The following is a 13,630-nucleotide window of genomic DNA, read 5'->3' as shown; positions in this document are numbered from 1 at the left end:
GTCGTACAATGGATAGCAAATAAACTAGCAAGTATCGTTTGTTCCTTTTCCTTGAAACAATTGAGTGTTCCGTTTGCCAAAAGCTAGAGGAACACAGAGTTAAACTTGCATAATGTTCTTTTTATCGGGGAAAAAAACGTTAATTTAATTTGCTGTACAGGCAGTAGATAAAAGCTCTGTTCCCCCTTGCTGCTGTAGTATTACTTGCAGTGATGTTAATAGTTGCATGCTCTATTTCAAGGATATAGGCCTTGAAAAAATTAGTGATGGACTGGTGAAGGGGCAGAGACATGAACTGCTGAAATGGATGTGATGTGGTTCCCAGAGACTGTCTGACCGTACCAGGCAGCTTCGTTTTGACAGGCAAGTAGTGATGCAGTGGGCAGCGCAGCAGAGGCATACTCCAGGCTCAAAGGATGCTTCACCGTTCAAGCAAGGGAAAATCACGCAGCGTGAAGCCGGCACTCTTTTGAGACACAATTGAGAACAAGACCAAATGGTGAGCCAGAAAGAAGGCCAGGGAGCATTCGAGACCCTTCCCACACAGTGCGCTTTGTCAGATTTTTCCTTTGATCTGCTTTGCAAAAATAACGTGATGATCACGAAGCTGATTGTGGGCCTCGTTCTGTTACCCTCGTCTTCAGAGGGTATGGCACTTCAGAAGTAGCTGCATGTTTTTCATTTGGAGAAAGTTAGAAATTTCAGGGTGTGTTATGCTGCTTGAGATCAGAATCCGGTTACTGGCACCCTGCTCTCGTGCAGCGGCCTCCAAAGGTACTGCAGAGAAGGGCTGTCTGTCCGTCAGGGGAACCTCTGGTTCAATAGGCTGCTCTTGGCCAGAAAGAAGAGCAGTTACCAATGTAAAGAGCTGGAACAAATATAGCCAAAGCACATTCTAACACTATGCGTGGATATAAGTATTCTACATTTTATAGTTTGTCTCAAAGATTTTAGTTACTTGCTGGGCTGAGTCTCTTACAGAGACAAACCCTTGGTGGTTTAACTGCTGTAACTTCGCTGAAGCCCGTGGGGTGATGCTGATTTACTCTGGTTGTTGGGACGTTCATTTATATATAGGACATAAATGTAGGGTTTTGTTTTTTCTTCGTAAGCCATTGTGGGAGATACCTCAGTGTCCTTCTTGCCCATTCACGCTCTGGGGGTTATGGGCACTCTTCTGTAAAATGCCTGTATTTTCAAAAAGATGCTAAACCCAGTGAAGTTAGAGTCGAGTGGACAGTGTATCACAGTGCTGGGCCCTCAGTAAATAGGACTATCTCAACAATTCAAGAAATAGAGGCATAAATACTAATTGTTGTAGATAGCTTTTTCTTTATATCCTCATCTGTTTAAATTGTAAAAGACCAAACTTTCAGTTTAAAAAAAAATCCAGTGAAGACTCTCTGGATAAATACAGTTATTTTACTAAGTTACTTGAAACTCGACCCAGACATCCCGAATGTTGTGAGGTGCTGCTTTTTCCCAGCTCACAGGGGAATGGTACGTGTGCTTTAGGGGTTCACAAAGTCACACAACACCAGCCTCTTAGAAAGCAAATTTGCGAGGATCAAGATGTCAGAGATTTGTTGGTCTCTTTCTCCTGTAGGAACTTAAGTGAACTACGTAACCTTCTTCTGACACAGTATTCACCTCTATAAAACAGGGACTGTTCTGCCCTCGGTGTACAAAATCTTTTAGGATCCTTGAATGAAAAGTGTTAGATTAAATGCAGACAGTTTCTGTAAATTGTTACTACTTTGCAGTTCAAGTAGCTGTCTTCTAGTGGAAAACCTACAGATCTTAGAGGATAAATCTCCTGCTTATTCAGATGGATACTAGATACTTATTGGTCATTGGACCACTTAATGTTACTAAGTCTTGAGAATGAAAAATAAGTATTTGGAAGTCTTCCAGTACATTTCTTCATATTGTAAACGTAAAATCAGTATATGGCTTGTGTAGCCCTTTCCATCCCTCCTTTTTCCCCCATTACCATTAAAATAGTTTCAGGTCATATGAGAGAGGTTTTCATTTCAATCTAAGCAAAACCCCAAAAGCTATAATTTATAATTTAAACAATAGTTTTACATTTGACACAAGGCTTTGTAAATAAGTTAAAACAAGCAAAACAAAACCCCCATAAAGATGAAGGGGAGGGTGAAGGAAGAGCCACATAACACATCAGAAAATAATTCTTTTTTTATTATTGCGAAAAGCACTGTCGTTCAAGACGTATCGTAAAGAATGAGTCTCAGTAACTGCATATGTAAAAACTGCACATATTTTATGCAAAAAGCAGTTTACGTTTGGTTTTAAATTGAAAACAATGGTAGAGAGATGGGCTTTAAAACAAACACCATTCCGAAAACTCTCATTAGGTTTTCAGTCCATCCTTGCCAGCCATCTAGCACAGAGACCTCGGCTTAAAATGTCATCCGCAGGTTTTCGTCTATAAATACTTCTGGCCCACTGGCCTTCTAGCACTTTTTTATTCCTGTACTAATGAGAGGAGGCCACAGCTAACCCAGTTTTATGATCTGCACTGCTCCGTTTGGGAAGACGTGAGGCCGATGTGATGCAAGTTGCTGTAGCACACAGTTTTCCTCTCAAAATGCGAGTTATTGTCACTTCTGAGCCAGTTCTGTTTGTGCAGTAGTTCACCACGCAGAGGGCATGAATCGTCTGGTCTTTTAAACAAATTCTTTATTTATCTCTTTCCAGTGGAATTAAATATGGGAAAAGCTCTACCTGCCAGGATTTCTTAGCTGATGTGTAGCTGTCGTTCTGTGTTAGAGCTGACAAGGATCCCTTCTTGACTGTGCTGATGGCGCTTTTTGCGTCGTCCCATGCAGGCTGCTGTGCTGTCCCTGCACTTGTGCGGTGCGGAATGGTTTCTCTAGCCTTGCAATTGGCATACTCCAAATGAAATGTTTAATAAACTGCCCCGGGCTCAAGCATTTGCTCTAGTTTCTGTGCTGCCTGTTAGCGCATCTGAGCTTAGATTCCTCAAAACCAGTAGCAGCTGGAGAAAAAAATGGCTGGCGAGGACTCAGCCAGAGATGTGGTTAACTAACTGGGGAAAGGAAACGCTTCTTTGTGGTGAGGTTATTTTCACTGAAATAAACAAACAGAAGTGTTTCAGTTTGTAGTTTTAACTCCAGATTTTCAAGAAACAGATGGGCTCCATACCTGATAGTCTTTCTTTGATATACTTTCCTATTTTTGCTATATGTAATGACCTTTCTATTTTTTTAAGATTCAATAGACAATATTTTTACAAGAGAAGATGCACCATTGTACTTCACTAAAATACTTTTTTCCCCTTTTTTCCTTCATTTTGATGTAAATCCACCGTTTTTTGGATTCTTCTATCCCCCACCCCAAAGGCATTTTTTTTTAATTAGTGCAGTAATATCCCTCCTGTTAAGCTTAATAGGAGATAAGATGCTATATATAACTAAACGCTGCCTTTAATTTAGGCTGGAAAAATGATTTGCAACCTGACATTTGGCTTTGTGTAGCCAGACTGTCTTCCAGAAAAGAGGTCATAAATAGGAAGCACCAAAATGCTAATTATAATGAGTACATTTCTATGAAGAGTTATAGCATATACATTGAATCTTTTCCCCCTCATTGTACAAACTGCTCAGAAAAAAAGGATGGCGTCTGTTAAGCAGGAGGATCTTCAGAACAAAATTCCCTACTTAAATTATCGTTTGTGATGAGTTTTGCATTTCCTTGATATTCCTATAGTTAACATATAGGTAGCTTAGCTTGATTTTATCAGCGAGATAATTTTCTCCGTTGTTGTGGACTGTGGAGTGTTGCAAATGATGACTGTTCTTTGATGAGAAAAAACAGATCAAATATTTGAGGTCATTCACCAGCCTCTTGCTGTCATCTTTTTCCCGTTAATGAACCGTAGCGTTTCCAGGCCTCTGACTGTGAGGTGTTCCAAGCAGTCAACTCTGCGTGAGTCCACCCTGCGAGGGAGGTTGATGGAAAAAGGACATTTTGCATGCAGATTTCCATTCATAAAGAGCTCCTGACAGAAAGCACCGAATGTCAGCTACAGAGCTGTATTTTTTCCATGCTTAAAAGTTGTACTTATCTCCAGAAATAAAAATGAAAGTACAGACAGGACTGAAAGCTTTGATTGTTTGTCCCTACGGTAGGTTAAGGAAGAAATTCTGTGGGGTTATAGGCTCCAGGAAGAGTTTGAAGTGCTGCTTTGACAGACACAAAAGGATATCCCTCACTGCCTGAAAGCAAATGCTGCCTATTTCATTGTGCTTCTGATTAATAAACAATTTAACTGCATCAGCTTCTCCAAGTACTGGGGTGGAAGAAATCAGACATTCAAGGAGTCTCTGCTTTGCTGGAAAATAATTCCATTACTTCGTTATTTAAATCCCTTGAGGCTGCTTAACAAAGTACTTGCCTTGGAAGGGTTTAATTTTTTTATTGTTTTAATTTTTTTTGTATTTTTATATATTGCCCTTTAGTGTGTTTGCCTTTGTGGCAATTAAATAAAAAGAAGTGGTACGTGAGCCATCACGAAATGGTGACAGTAACTAAACCTTACAGAAAAATAGGTGCTACCTGCTGTCCTTTTGGTGCGTGCTTTAGAATTGACTGCATTAATTTGGAAAGCAGTTCAGTTTCCCAAATCAGATTCTTAAAAAAAAAAAAAGAGTGACCTAGAATCTGTCAAATTCAGGATAACAAGATGCTGAGATAGATTCTAGCATTTGTATTTCTGAATATAGTCATTTGCTCTGAATGCTCTTGAAAATGAGGTAGTGTGAAATTGGCAAGTGTCCATGCTGCCCGCTTTCTTAGATTCATGCATATGGACACCAGGGGCCAGCCAGAAATCTCGCCAAAAAAATGTTAATAATTCCTTCTTAATATATCTGAACTGAATTACAACCAGGTTTCCAAAAAGGCTGCTTTTATTTTGTTGTTATGATAAAAAGAAATCATGAAAATATAGAAAATACTTGAAGAAGAGCTAACTGAACATTTGTCACGGAAGTACTCATTTGTATTAAAATATATTGGGAATAAGAAGTCTGATGTAAATGTTTTGTCAGGCTTAGCTTGATACTTCCAAATCCGCTAACTAGGCAAAGTAGTAGAAGGCTTTTTTCCCTTCCTCGCTTACACACAATAAAAGCAAGTATCGATCCCAAGTTCACACTTAATAAAGGCATTACTAACAATGATCTGATTTTATGCATTGATGTTAAAATGTTCATCTTTATTAACAATTAACTTGCTGCTTGGAATGACTTGGGCATCAGCCATAGTCTTGCAGAACACAGAAAGTGATTTGCAGAATCAAAATCTGTTGCACGCAGGCACTGAGTCTTCCGGGTTGAATTTGAGCGTGTGGCTTCGCTCTTTACTGTAGGTGATATACGCAATGACTTGTACCTGACGTTAGAAAAGGGAGACTTTGAAAGAGGTGGGAAAAGCGTGCAGAAGAACATTGAAGTGACCATGTATGTGCTCTATGCGGATGGAGAAATCTTGAAGGTAAGAGTTTCTTTCCTCTTTGAGCTTCAGTTGCCATCCACTTGCTCCGTGGCCATGTTTTGTTTTGTTGTCTCTGATGCAAGGGAAGTGATAAACTAAAACTAGATTTTACTTTTTTTTTTTGGTAAGTTTTTCAGCTCTATATTATGATGAAAAAAAGTGGTCAGTTACAAATTCGAAAGAATTTGGAGCACATCCCCTATATGGGAATAAGGGACTTGGAAAAAATATTCATAAACTGAAAAGCTTCTGTGATTTCAAAATGTGGTGTCAGTGGCTGTAATAAAAAGAAGATTTAGTGTAACTGTAGTCAGAAAGAACTGAAGAGTGTATGACATCTAAAATTAAATAATATGTGTCGTACAACATGATGAAATGTGATTACAAGAGAGCCTTTTAAATCTGAGTTATTGGAGTTAAGGTACTGAATCTAGTTTTGGAAAATAAATTTGAGTTGCCTGTTTTCCAAGGTGTTGGCTTTCACCCTGGGATGGCTCCATTCCAGCTGTGGATGGTGATATTTAATGTTTTTTGTTCTTCCTCTGTTCTTACTTTTAGTATTATTGCAGAGAAGATAAGTCAGTGTTGTGTGGTGTGGGAGGGTATGAGGATACGGAATTAAATGGAAAGTATTTTGACATAAACATCTACCAGAAATAACTTCCTCCTGCCTTTTTTTTTTGTTTTTTTCACCTCCACTGCAATAAAACAGCCTTTGTAGCCATTATTGTAGGAGAGTCTAAACACTAAAGTGCCTGTGTACCAAACTCATTGCCACAATCTTCTTTTTTCTTTTTTTTTTTTTTTTTTTTTTTTAATTTAAAGGAGAACTTTTCCTTTATTGCTGCAGTTGCTTGTGATTTCATTAGAAGTAAGGTATATCTCTTGTAAGGAACTGGTTTGTGCTCGTAGCTGTTGCAGGAAGATCACAGTCCTTTTCTGTTTAATCACATTAGACATACCTTTCAAGTTCAGTGACAGATTTTTAATCATTGCTTTATTTCACAGCCAAAGACCAAAGTAGGTCTTTAAACTGCAATATCAGCCTCTTCAAATGGTGACATACCCAATGGTAACAATTGCACTATAACTGTGGCTAATGATAAAGTATAAAAGCCATAGCATTTCTAGATATTACCAGTCTTAGCTTCTGCTGTGGTTTTGGTTGGAATGGTCATTCACGGTAACGAAGTTATCTTTTTCTTACCCTTGCCTGTTATTACTACTGTAACGGTACAGCAGGGCTTTACACGGGATAGTGGAACAGACATGGTACAAACAAACAAGGAATAGTAAATGGTAGTCAGTCAGTCTGATTAGGAAAAAAAATCAGGGGAACATTTGTCATAAAGGAGAGACTTGACATATAAAGGATTTTTTGTGTTTTTTAAATTTAACCCACATATTTAAAAGAAAATCTTTATACCAGTTTTTATGTTATTGCTCCTCTGTATGGTTGCACTCAAAGCAACAGAGATACTTGGCTTACATCAGGGAGATCTTTGGTTCATGGTGTCTAATGATGCCTCAAATCCACTGTATTTCAAGCGTGCAGACACGAGAATTCTTCTACATAGGAAATACTCAAAGGTGTAAGCTAGCGTATCTACTGAAAAATACATAAAAGGGCCATCAAGGACAATAGAAATTGAACTCTCCTTCCCTTTAATTTGAAATCGTTCTCACTGCTTAGGCACGTTTGTGTTCTCTCGTAACTGCAGAGTAGAACTAGAAAAATAACATATAAAACTGAGTATCAGTTGAACTGAATATAGAGGCATAGTTCAAAAGTGCTAAATGACAATCTGAAAGAATAATGACATGCACATAAGAGAAGACACAGCTATTTAGAATCAAGTTTGCAAACTAATCATGTCTCCTCTTTTTTTCATCACTGCCATAGTTTCTACACGATTCAAAAATTCTGCAAATTCATCTACCCAAGTTAAAGCAAATGAGACAGCCGTTTGGCATTACTTCTAACGTAGTGGGTTATTCTGCCATTCAACAGTAATGTCCTTGTAGGAGACAACTGACCCTAGTAGGTGTATGTGGCTGCTCTTAAGTCTTTGGAAATGTCCTGAACATTATAAGGATTCAGCTCCTTAAACTGTAAATGTCTAGTTTGTCTCAACTTTCAGAAAACAGATTTCAGTTCTAGAATCCAAGCAAGATTTGTGCTCAAAATCTTCCCCATGCTTCAGGTGAAAAGCCCTGAGAAGAGTGAGCTCCATCAGTTCTAACCATCCCACCTGTGCAGTGGCTTTTGGGAAGTCTAGGGATCCATTTACCTAAAATTTAACACAGGCCTATTAGTCTGGGTTGGTTTAGTACACCACTAAATGGGTACTGTCTTACCTTTTATATTGAGAATTTGGTTTTTAAACCCTAGATGGTGTATTTTTCACTGCAGCCATCTGGTTTGTGTCATCTTCGGTATGGACACTGGGAGCAGCGTGTGGTGACCTGCCACTTCCCATTAGGAGGGAGCTGGTTTCACCCAAAGACAGAGTATAGTTTCATTCCTAAATGAAGCAGCTGTAAAGAGACTGCTAGATCAGAACTTTCATTTCAGTCATTCAGCATAATCTACAAGAAGAAGAAAATACTAAAAGCTACAACAAGAGGATTTATTTTTATTTATTTTAATATAAATGTTAAGAATAAGGTGTGTGTTGGAGAGGGGTTGGGGCACTGGTGAAGGGAGTTGCTTTGTTTGGGTTCCCTGTCCCCTGAAGGATCACTTGCGTGACCCAAGGTTGCTTTCACAGTCAAGCGTAGCTGTTTTCTTTCTTCTGTCACGTTTGTCTAATTATGACATTAATAACTTTCAGGAGGTGATATAGTAGAGAAACTAAGAAAAAACTCCAGTTCAAGCTTACAATAGTATGGGCAGAACATGGGATTTTAATCATTAACCCAAAGCACTACTGTTCTTGGTGGAAATGTCCTTTCCTGTTCCTGACCTATGGCCTTTCCAAAGCAGAGACAAATCAGAGAGAGTGTGCTGAGTTACACTGCAGTGGGGAAATTGACACAAAATTTTCATCTCATATTAGCATAAAATCTCTAAACTTTTCCTGACCAGCAGCACAACCCAAGTATAAATTATACCTTTGTGAAGACTTTAGCAGAACCATACGCAGCATTAATGAGAATGTTCTGTCTCAAATCCTTATTGCTGTTGAATATATCTTGGTCCAGAAATAGTCCTATTGAAAGCCGTGACATTATTCTCCGAATACAGTGCTGTTCGAAATGTAAATGAGTATTTCCTTTTCAAAATGGTCTTCCTCAGTTGTTAGTATCTTTCAATATAGTCTGAAAAATAATAAAAAAAAAAAACCAACCTTTACACATTTCTCACTTACTCTGCTTTCTATTCCAATAGCAGGAATATCTTATTGATTGCCGGGCATACCTTAAATGGTAAAATCATTACCTGATACTTCTTCTGGTTTATCTTCCCTTACTCGCCTCTGCCCTCTAATTCACCTCCATGTTTGGGTCTCGGGAGACTAGTTTCATACTTATATTTTGCAGATCACAATTCAGAATTAAAGATAAAACAATCCTCCCTCCTCAGACTATAGATTATAGTATAAATGTGTAGAAACTACATTAACAACCAGAAGAAGAGACTCTTCCCCTTTTCATTTATTTAAGGTTGATAGCATAAAACCGTTTGGCTGTCGAGGCAGGTAATTTTTTGAGGCACCAGAAAAAAAGCTCACATGAAAACTTGATTTTTTTACTGTACCTTATCAAAGAAATACAAATGCCACTTTACTTTCTCCTAAGAACCTAATGCAGAATAAGGTTTTGGAATTGCTATGTTGAGCCCAAGACATTACGCTTATCAAAAAATATAACTGGGATATTGCAGACATTCTGGTTTTTAGTACTGCCACCACTACTCTCATTTCAAGCTGTTCCTATCTCCAACAGTTAATTCTTGTCACTGTATTTTAAAAGTCACCTTTATGCCAGAATTGTGGCACATACCATGTGGTTACAAAGACGTACTTGAGAGGACTGAGTTTTCTGAGTAGATGCTACGGTTGCTCCATTTGGATTAGTGCGTTTGTAATGACTCTCTGTCCAGGGAGGCTGTTCATGCATTGAATCCCAAAATTCCAGAGAACTTCTCTTTCTTTTTGGGCTTCTTCACAAATTCTTAACTTTCTCAAAGCCGGAAGAATATTACCACAGGTTGAGCTAACTGGTTTTGGTTAATGGGATATACTGGACTTGATAATCCCTTGATTATAGATGAAAAAAATCAAATCAATGTTGTTGCTATTTTCTTGGAATAGAACTCAGAGATGCCTTGGGGAAATAACCAGTAGTTCTTCTTGTCACGATACTATTCCATGCAGGGTGTTTTTTAGGTCAAAATCTATATTGCATGTGTCATTCTAGGTCGGCTTAGCTTCTGTTTCTTCCCGGGTTCATTATCCTTAGAGATCCTAAAAATGAAGAAGCTCTAAGATGTCTTTTTTTCCTGCATGGTTTTATAAGGTATCACCTGTAAGTGCTATGTTTAGAATGTTGTTAGTGCCTGTATAAAAAAATGTGCTTCCTGCTCCGTGTCTTCATTAGAAAGGACCTTTTACTGTCCTTATTTCGGGACTTCAGTATTTCTCCTACCTTCCTTCGCTCATGTTGTGGCTAAGGATTTCTGTATTTCCTAAATAATACCAATTCATGGTTTTCTTCATCTGTATTTTGAGAGTTTTGTTCAAGTTCTCTGAGCTTTTGATATCTAAAAGCAGAAATTCAGATCCCGTGATGTTTTTAGGTGGTGACTATTAAACAGAAATTCCTTGCTTACCAATAATGAAGTAACTCGATCAGAATTTTCTGTGATACTTGGTGAGGCTGGATGGTTGTAGTTTCAAAAGACCAATATTTTTAAAAGCGTGAAAGGTTCGGGTATTGCTTCTTAACTGAGATACTGAAGCAGAAATCTGATTAGATGATATTTTCAGAAAAGTCTAATATTACAAGTGATGGTCCTATTAGGTCCTTTTTTCTTTCATTTGTCTTAATGTATTTGAACTTATGTATTTATTGTATCTACTCTATATATCTATGCTTGATGGAGAGCTTAGCTTAAATAGCTTAAATAATTATTTAAGGTGACGGAATTCATCCAGTATCATAGGCCTCCTAGCTCATCTTTTGACCCAAAACACAGTTTTAAAGATCTCTTCAAAATTTCAGGTTTCATTGTGTCTGCAGGTTTCTGCTTCTGACTCTTCTTTTATGTCTACAGAAAGATATGAATTATATAAAGGTTATCACTGTGTAATAAAATGACTCATCTGTAGTGATGTGATGTCTTTTAATCTTAAATTGTTTTCTTTTGTTCCAGGACTGCATCAGCCTGGGCTCAGGAGAGCCAAGCAGGAGCGCGTACCACTCTTTTGTCCTTTACCACAATAACAGCCCTCGATGGGGGGAAATCATCAAGTTGCCCATCCCTATAGACAGGTTCCGTGGGTCTCATCTCCGCTTTGAGTTCAGACATTGCTCCAGTGAGTGCAAAATATAACCAAGAGAAATCCAAAAAAGCTGAGGTCTTTCCACTGTTAGTGTGTATTTGGATGAGGCCGTTAGTGGGTGGAAAGCAGGAAAGGGCTGCCGGCTTAAAATACAGTGAAGGTGCACTGCTAATTAGCGGGTTGCTACATTTATTAAACAGCACATTAAAACCATCGTGAACTATCAGTGCAGGGCAAAACATTTTGTAGATGCTCTCCCCTGCTGTTCTTTTGCTCTATTTTCCTGTCGATTGTTTTCTTTATAGCATGTACGTTTTATATTTTACTGCGATTGGCAGGTTTGTGTTTGTGTTGAGGCTTGTCGATCACTTCCATGGAATTAGACATAGTATTTTATGTGTCGTTTCTTGTGTAGCCTGCATGCTTTTTGTTAGGCGTGCAGAGAAGTTAGTGAATAACCGTGTGGTATGTATGGATGGACAGAATATGTACAAATACGATTCCTTATTTCTGACTCTTGCTACAGCAAAAGACAAGGGAGAAAAGAAGCTCTTTGGTTTTGCATTCACTCCATTGATGAGAGATGATGGCACCACCTTGTCGGATGATATCCATGAGCTTTATGTTTATAAGGTACCAGTTCTTCCTCTCTGCAGGCTTTTCACCTACTCATCCCTACTTCAGTTTAAATAAGTAACGTTCATTACATTATCTTTTCTTCCTCCTTATTAGAAGTATGTGAGGAACAAATTAATAGTAGTTTCAAAATTTTATAAATTCTGAATCACATGACTAGGTTTGGATACAGCCTTCTATTTTAGGTACAGCTCACCTTTTCCCTTCAGATAATGCTGATTTGGCTTCTGTTAATCCTGTCTATTTTGAATTCAAACATACTAGTGTTGATGAGCGTTCAGAAGTTTTACCAGCCTATGGCATTACTCTATACCTCTGTGTTGTGAAATTACGATGTACTTCAAATGCATCATCTTACAGTGCTACAACTTGGGCGCCCTGTAGCAAGGGGTTTGGGGAGACTTGTTTGGGTTTTTTTTTTTTCCCTTCCTGCTGATTTACCTTGGTTTATTTCTTCAGTATGATTTTCAGACAGCAGCAATTTATTTAGATAAATTCTAAAGAGTCAGTGGTTAGGAGACGACACTTCCCAGAGCTGGGTCTGGGTTGTGTGTGCACAAGAGGTCCCGAAGGTGGTAAGCACAGCTTTTTCTTAGAAGTGTATTTGTGCACCCAGAAGATCAGTAAAAGCACTGTTAGGCAGTTGCTGTCGGGGTGTGAGTGTGTGGGATGAGACAGACTGGGTAAAATTCCATTTCTTGTCCTGTACCTGCAGTGCGATGAGAACAGCACGTTTAACAATCACGCGCTGTACCTGGGGCTGCCGTGCTGCAAAGAGGACTACAACGGCTGCCCCAACATCCCCTCCAGCCTCATCTTCCAGCGCAGCACCAAAGAGACCTTCTCTGTCTCCACACAGCTTTCTTCTACCAAACTGACCCAGAATGGTACGTGGCTGATCTTCAGAACTGCCCAAGGCAACAGGGATTGCGAAAAAGAGAGAGAAGATGGGTGTGCTTGTGCTCTGTTTATTTTACTACAATACTCCTTTGTTATAATTTCATTATATGTATGCTTTTTCTTTACTAACACTATTGAAATGAGCAGGAACTGGTTTTTTTGAGGAAATAAAGATATTGAAAGATGGCAGAGAAATTACAGACTTTACTGTAAGTGCAAGAGAAGGGTAATATGTTAAAGCAAAGTTAATTTTCATTAAATGAACAAAAAATTCAATGCTAGCTCTTCTGCACAACCCAAAGTTTGTTTTGTTCGGCTTTACAGAGTTACTAAGTAAATAAAAAGATGTTACGGCAACATCCCTGAAGCATGGGAAAAGAAAAGGTTTTTGCCCACAGTGCAGTGTCAAGCCACAGAGAGGAGAAGACAGTCTTTACACTTTTTAAAGGACTTTACCATTCCTCCATTCGTTTCTTTGTTGGTAGTATTGGATTTACTCCACGTTTTCCTTCTTGTTTTCCCATATTTATTTTTTTTTCCCCCAAGAAGTGTGAACTGCAGCAAGATCAGAAATGTAACATGTAATGAATCCCTGGTGGGTCTGGGGTTGCCGTTTTTCCCTCTGCGTATGGATTCTAACTCTTCCTCTCACTGTTCCGCAGTGGACTTGCTTGCCCTGCTGAAATGGAAAGCTTACCCAGATCGTGTGATGGATATTTTAGGAAGACTGAGACATGTCAGTGGCGAGGAAATTGTTAAGGTACTACATGAAATAACAGTCTTTGGATGTATCTGTGATGGCGAGTCCAGACCTGCAGCGCATTTCTTGAATGTTCCTTCATATTGTACTTTTTGATTGGCGCTGCGAACTCTCAGAGTGTATGAATTGGGATTTTATTTTGACAGGAAAATGAACAGGAAGATACACTCCAAAAATTAATGGCTAGTTAGTCCTTGGGATCAACACAGAGCTAATCCTTATTAAAGTTCCCTCACCCACATGTGCTGCAAGTCCTCAGTGCCAGTTGTTCCACTCTGTAGGCCTG

General features: G+C 38.8%; 1 protein-coding gene across 1 annotated transcript in view; it reads left to right on the top strand.

Annotated features, from left to right (window-relative positions):
- The window catches only part of DOCK3 (dedicator of cytokinesis 3), a 221,486-nt gene that overhangs the window by 137,412 nt on the left and 70,444 nt on the right, over positions 1 to 13,630 (top strand). The window contains exons 15-19 of the mRNA XM_063348169.1: positions 5,417 to 5,541; positions 10,919 to 11,081; positions 11,575 to 11,681; positions 12,400 to 12,571; positions 13,247 to 13,344. Of these exons, the coding sequence (XP_063204239.1) occupies positions 5,417 to 5,541; positions 10,919 to 11,081; positions 11,575 to 11,681; positions 12,400 to 12,571; positions 13,247 to 13,344 (665 nt within the window). The remainder of the gene's footprint in view (positions 1 to 5,416; positions 5,542 to 10,918; positions 11,082 to 11,574; positions 11,682 to 12,399; positions 12,572 to 13,246; positions 13,345 to 13,630) is intronic.

The sequence above is a fragment of the Chroicocephalus ridibundus genome, chromosome 10 (genome assembly GCF_963924245.1).
Source record: "Chroicocephalus ridibundus chromosome 10, bChrRid1.1, whole genome shotgun sequence".
In the NCBI taxonomy this organism is placed as follows: Eukaryota; Metazoa; Chordata; class Aves; order Charadriiformes; family Laridae; genus Chroicocephalus; species Chroicocephalus ridibundus.
This window is presented reverse-complemented; position numbering and strand designations above follow the sequence as displayed.